This window comes from Hemiscyllium ocellatum, chromosome 4 (assembly GCF_020745735.1).
Source record: "Hemiscyllium ocellatum isolate sHemOce1 chromosome 4, sHemOce1.pat.X.cur, whole genome shotgun sequence".
NCBI lineage: Eukaryota > Metazoa > Chordata > Chondrichthyes > Orectolobiformes > Hemiscylliidae > Hemiscyllium > Hemiscyllium ocellatum.
The window spans coordinates 64,243,714-64,250,231 of record NC_083404.1 but is presented as its reverse complement, the minus strand read 5'-3'; the positions used below and the strand labels follow the sequence as shown (position 1 = coordinate 64,250,231).

The 6,518-nt window shown below is 45.3% G+C and overlaps 1 protein-coding gene across 1 annotated transcript; it reads left to right on the top strand.

Annotated features, from left to right (window-relative positions):
• Positions 1–3,596: 3,596 nt before the first annotated feature.
• Positions 3,597–5,795, top strand: cbln2b (cerebellin 2b precursor). Its single transcript, XM_060824298.1, has 3 exons — positions 3,597–3,863; positions 4,575–4,694; positions 5,138–5,795. The coding sequence occupies exons 1-3, from the start codon at positions 3,597–3,599 to the stop codon at positions 5,333–5,335; spliced, it is 585 nt and encodes a 194-aa protein (XP_060680281.1). The 3' UTR covers positions 5,336–5,795.
• The last annotated feature ends 723 nt before the right edge of the window (positions 5,796–6,518 follow it).

Below are 6,518 nucleotides of genomic sequence, written 5' to 3'. Positions count from 1 at the left end.
TTCTCCCTCTCCCTGTGTCTGTGTAGGTTTCCTCCCCAAGTCCATAGATGTGCAGGTTGTATGAGATGCAGAGAATATGTGAAGAATTTCCAATGAATATTCTGTCTCTGTATTCATCAAAACAAGGGGAGATGTAGATAATCCACAAGGAACAGTGTGAAATATTGGACAAAGTAATCAAAACAAGAGAGAAAATTTTAGAGGACCTGGAATCTTTGAAAGTTGCTGTCAGTCTCACTGGGTCATACTGGCAAACACCAACTGCTTTTCCATGTTGACACAGTACAGTACACTACTTACCAACAAAATAGCTAAACAAAGGGATGCACACCTGAAAGCTGAAGATAGGAAGTTAGGAGACAAATTAAAATGTAGGACCTCAAATGTATAATCTCAGGATTTCTCCCAAATCCACATGCTTGTGAGAGCAGGAATAAGAGGATTGGACTGAAGAATGCGTGGCTGGAGAAATGGAGTGGCAGGGAGGCATGAACTATTCCCCAGGATGTTGAAGGAGGGCAGGGAAGAAATAGTAGGATTATCACCTATCCGCTCCACCCTCTATATTGACCTTACAAATTTGATTGAATTCATTGAGTAAGTGAGAAGTAGGATTGATGAGGGTAGTGCAGTGGATGTTTTATGAGCAGGAACAGTGGTACAAAACTGTGAGAAAGTCAGTGTGAAAGAACAAGTTGATGGAGTGGTAGGATAGGTGACAGGTGAGTTTCAATGCAGAGATATTTGAAATTATGCATTTTGGCTGTAAGAACATTGAAAGAGAATACAAAATACAGCATGCAATTCTGGTAGAGGGATGTGGATGTATATGAATACAGATCATTGAAAATGGTAAGACAAGTCGACAGTATCCTTGGCTTTATTAATAGAGCCTTAGAGTACAAAACCAAGGAGGTAATGTTGAACTTGTCTAAGAGGAGGTGATGGCCTAGTGGTATAATTGCTGGAGTGTTACTCTCAAGACCCAGGTAATGTTCTGGAAAGTTGAGTTCAAACTCTGCCGCAGCAGGCAGTAGAATTTTAATTCAATAAAAATGTAAAATTAACAGTCTAAGGATGGGCAACTGTCAGAAAGAAAACCATCTATATACTAACGTCCTTTAGGGAAGGAAACTACCACCCTTACCTCATCTGGCCTACATATGACTCCAGACGCACAGCACTGTGATTGACTCTTAACTGCCCTCTGTGCAATAAGGGATGGGCACTAACTGCTGGCCCACCCAGCAATACTCTCATTCTGTGAACAAGTTTTTTTAAAAAAAGATACTTGTTCAATCTCAGCTGGGCTGTTGTGCATGGTTGCATGTTGTACATTATAGGAAGGATTTCAGTACATTTCAGTAAGATCTAGGGTTGAGGAACTTCAGTCATGAGAACAGATTGAAGAAGTAAAGACCATTGTCTTTTCAGATGAGGCTTAGGAGGAGATCTGTTAGAGGTATTTCAAAATCATGAGCAGGCTAGATAGACTAGAGAGGAAAAACTGTTCCTGCTCATAAAATTAAAGCAAAAGTGCGCATAGATTCAAAGTGATCTGCAAAAGAAGCAAAGTGAAATAAGAAAAAAAACTTTTTCACTCAGGTTAGGACATTATACTGTCAAGAAGCTTGATGGAGGCATATTCGATTGAGGCATTCATGATGCCATTAAATGGTTATTTGGATAAAGGTAGTGCGCGGGGCTATGGGGAAACAGTAGGAGATTGGCATTTGGCAATGATGTTCCTTTAAGGAACTGGTGCAGGTATGAAGGGCCGAATGGCCTCCTGCGCGGTAACAATTCAGATCCTGCGGATGATCATTGAAAAGTTCGGCATTTAGCCACACGATGGCGGTGGTGTCCGCCGTCATGGCAGAACTGGGGACAGAATATATCCAGGCAATTACAAGCTGCCAGGTTGGAGTTTATTGCACTTGAGAAACCCTTGATGTTCTTAATCAAGTGAGCCCCCACCCCCAACCCCGCATCATTTTAAAAATCGGTCCCGTGATTGTAAGTGTCAGTAACTTACATTAACACACACAAAAAAGACAGACGTTGAAAATATGCTTAGAATTAGTTTGTTAAAAAAAACTTGAGTCGTTTCTTTTTTTATTGCGCGTTTAAACATATAACTATCTAGATGTCTGCTTTATATCCATTATATGTGTGCATCTGAATATATCAGTATGTGTACGAATACATGTGTGTATCTACATTAGATCTGTGTGCATTATCACACCCTCTATCATAAATAGAGAGACCAGATTACGGTACATTTTTATACCTTGCTGATCTATAACGAGCCTTCGGGAATCTTGGATAATTATCTAGAAATCATAAACGAAGGGAAAGGTGCGAGTACAGTGATGGATAGGGGACAGCTGTGGGACAACATGGTCACAATTTGACAATGAGCCGGGGAATGGGGCGGGAAGGGGTTTATTTAAAAGACAGCCGCTTATTGCCCCTTGCTCCGACTCGGTGACTGGTAATAGTTGAGATCCGGTCAATGCGTGCGTGTGTGTGTGCGTGTCTGGCGGCGTGTGTCTGTCTGTGGTGTGTGTGTGTGCTTGAGAATGAGCTCCTGGTGGGGAGGGGGTAGGGGGTGGGAGAGGGCGACTCACTGCTGCCTTTGCTGCCAACAGATTGCCGGCTCATTACCCTAACACCACAGCTTGAGAGAGGGACAGTGTGATCACACTGTCAATGCTCCCATGGATCTGCCAGGTAACACCATCACCAGCGTGGGCATCGAGCTCAGGGTGGAAGCGTGATGTTAAAGCGTATCAAAGCAGTACGCGGGCTTAGTGCTGGGGGGGACAGGGAGCTATCAGCAAACATTTTGCCTAAGTTGAAGATCGGTTCGCAATTAGAAACGGTAAGAGGAGCTTTGACTGTGCCGAATCTTTGAATATAAAAATATGTCTCTAGTTTATTTGGTCTCAGGATATCTGGGGGAATGTATCATCGACTTTTTTCCTGTTGGTTTGCTTTTTGAACGGGGTCAAATGGTATGATCAGGCTTTCTCTGGGAAGAGACACTGTCAAGGGGCAACGATTGGGGAGGGGGGAATACTGATGATGTTCTGATCTGGGGCAAGTGATAACCCCAGAGTCCCGGCTCATTTGTAGAATTCGTTCCTCGGAAAGGGTGCCAGAGCGTTGGAAGCTGACAATTAAAATAAAACCAACCGAATGGTGGGGGGTGGCAAAAATAAATCTGTAGAATGACAGGGCAGCAAGTTCTATTCATTCAGAGTACGCGCCGTCAGTAAGCTGCACTCAACCAGAACGAGCTGTCTCTCTGTGTGTGTATGTGTGTGTGTGTGTTTTGTTCTTTGCATTGATCCTGTCTTGTTACAGGCGATGACATCCGAAGAAACTGAAGGAGGTTATCTCACCCTGTAGCAGGCTGCAGTTGCAAAGGAGGCTGGTCAAGGAAAAGGAAGCGGTGATTTAAAAAAAAGACAATCCGGGATCGTTTTGTTTTGAGTGGAAGAGGAGGTTTCTGCACAGGATTTTGAGTGAGAAGGGGGTGGGGTGGGAGGTCTCGTATGGATCTGCCCCCAGGCCGCCCGGGCTCTCCCAACATGCTGACCGCTCTGAGAGACTCCCTGCTGCTAGTGCTCGCCTGCACCGGCCTGGCGCTGGCCCAGAACGACACCGAGCCCATCGTCCTGGAGGGCAAGTGCCTGGTGGTGTGCGACTCGAACCCGTCGTCGGACGGGGCGGTCACCTCCTCGCTGGGCATCTCCGTGCGCTCAGGGAGCGCTAAGGTGGCTTTCTCCGCCGTCCGCAGCACGAACCACGAGCCCTCCGAGATGAGCAACCGGACCATGACCATCTACTTCGACCATGTAAGTGCGGCCGCTCTCCTCCCCTCCCCAGCCACCCTCAGAGGCTGACTGACTGGTCTGTCACCCCACCTCTCACCCTGGCTCATCTCCCCCTGACAACTCGCCCCCTCCTGTTTATTGAGTTCTGAAAGCCAGGGTCAAAACAGAGACACAGTCAGGAATGTAAGCAACACTTTCCCTGTCACTGGCTCCTCAATGCTCCGAAGTTGCTGATCACAGGCTCGGGTAACTGGGGGTGGGGGGTGGGGGTTGGGAATCCCCTCCCTTGCCCAGTTTACACATATAAAAACAGTCGTACCTAAGTCGTAAACTTTGTGTGTGTGTGTGTGTATCGGTACTCAAGACCTTATTCACCAGATCTACCTTCTCACCTGCTGTGTGACTTTTTTTTTGTAATCGTGAACTTTAAAACGAAACAAAATGAACGCGTTTTGTTTCGCCTGCTCGCGTTAGAAACGCGGCTTCCAAACCTTCTCGGCTCCTGACAACCTCCTGGGCAGTGGGACCCCCCTGCTGGAGTTTGTCGGGGTGCCCTTCGCTCTCCCTTGCCTGTTATTATCATGTCAAACCGAGCCGAATCTCAGGGGTTTAACAACCCCATCTCTAGACACACCATTCAGTGAGAAATGATGGATCCACCTCCCCCTCCCTCCCTCCGATGTTGTTATGAAGCCAGTCTCAGATGGCCCGGTGCTTTGTGCTCTCTTGCAGGTCTTAGTTAACATTGGGAACCACTTCGACACAAGGTCCGGCACTTTCGTGGCGCCGAGGAAGGGCATTTACAGTTTCAGCTTTCACGTGGTCAAGGTGTACAACCGACAGACGATCCAGGTAGACACGGGCTCTTTGTCCGCCGGACAGTCGCTGTCACCGGGCGACTGATGTAGTCCAATAGTAAACTGTAAAAACGAGCCACTGAGAGATGGGCGGTACAGCAGACCAGTCAATAGGCGACAGAATGGGAGGGAGATTGTTCCCGTACCGCTGCAGATAGTGTGGCTAGACCGTCTCTCTCTAATGAGGGAGCAAGCCCTCTGGGACTCGGGCGATTTCAGCTTGCCTTTAGTGCGAGAAAGAAACCAATTATTTTATTCATTTGTACGGACATAACCTGAAAGCGCTGGCTGCTAACGACCCCAAACGTGTCACCGGCTCGCCAGTAACTTGCTTAGCGCTGTTCTCGGTACTGTCCATGTAACAGTCAAAGTTGTAAAGGCGTTCTTTTCTTCCCTTTTCTCGCTCTCTGTCATTTTTCACTCCCTCACCCTGTCCAGGTCAGCTTAATGCAAAACGGCTGGGCTGTCATTTCTGCTTTCGCCGGGGATCAAGATGTGACCCGGGAGGCCGCCAGTAACGGAGTGCTGCTGAACATGGAGAGAGAGGACAAAGTCTATTTAAAGCTCGAGAGAGGCAACTTAATGGGAGGATGGAAGTACTCGACGTTTTCTGGCTTTTTGGTATTCCCTCTATAAAAGGGAGATGCCAATCCATTTTTTTTCTCCCTGAGGACCAACTCTCCCGTGTACATGACCGCTATTTGCAACGGAACCAGATTATTAGACCAAAAAAAACCCCATCCAAACTGCTAAGTAGGGGCAGACTAACCTACCGATTAGAATAATTTCTTTGAATGCTGACAATCGCCTTGGCCAGCGTGGTCCGAAGTAGTTCTGGCGACAGGTGCTCTCTATAGGAATATCAAGTGAATTTATTGACAGCGACAGACTACTGGCGAGACAAATCAAGCTGGATTTTCTCACGGGCGGATATCACTGATCTAAAGAAACCGAATCGTGGTGGACTTTGCTGGGTTGAAACAACCGTAATTTAAACACACACAAAAAAATACAAGTTAGAGATTTTTTGTTTGTTTGATTTCAATGTTCTAGCAATGCTTTCTTTCGTGTTCGTATTTAGTCTTAAGTAAAGAACAAGTCCAAATTTAGTGGCGTGTTTTTTTAAAAATCTGGGGAAAATCATGTGCCGTTTCTGTGTGGGGTGAGCTGGTGCTTTCTCGGAAACAAAATAGGTTTCTTTGCACGAATTGAACGCAGCTCTTGTTCCTTTGTGTTGTGGTTGGTGTTCTTTGACCTCTTGGGTACAAACCAGAGTTACCTATAGATTAATATCACGAGACGTACCACGAATGATTGTAATAAATGGACCCAATTATTTAATGATGTGCTTTTTTTATGATTTCTCGATCGATCCTTTAACGCGCGGACAAGCACTAACTTAAAAGTCTCTTTATTTTAAAAAAGGCATTAAAAGTTCTTGCATTTTTCTTAGTTCTTAGGGTAAATCTGGAATTCGCTTTAAGTATTTCAAATAAACACGCTCCCGCAAGATAACACACATGACCTGCCCAACATTGACATTATCAATCGGCTCAAATCTTACTGACGGTTCGCATACAAAGTGTTACAAAATTATTTATTTCTAAATGTTATCCAAATTTTAATTGCTGAAGTAATGGTGGGTCCTTTACACCACTAATTATTTTAAGTTTCAGGCTCGTTAATCTGTTAATGGAATTGAGATGAAGCTTTTATTTTTCAATTTCCGTTGAAATTAGGCTGCGTGCTAAAGATTGTTTCAGTGTCAAATCATTCCTGTACAGAAGTTAAACATTAACCTTAAATGTGTAATTAACAA

Bases quoted from the DNA above. Each gene is read 5' to 3' on its own strand.
- cbln2b (XM_060824298.1), top strand. From the start codon at position 3,597: ATGCTGACCGCTCTGAGAGACTCCCTGCTGCTAGTGCTCGCCTGCACC. The intron at 3,864-4,574 runs GTAAGTGCGGCC...GCTCTCTTGCAG, and splicing joins TGACCATCTACTTCGACCAT to GTCTTAGTTAACATTGGGAA. The intron at 4,695-5,137 runs GTAGACACGGGC...CACCCTGTCCAG, and splicing joins ACAACCGACAGACGATCCAG to GTCAGCTTAATGCAAAACGG.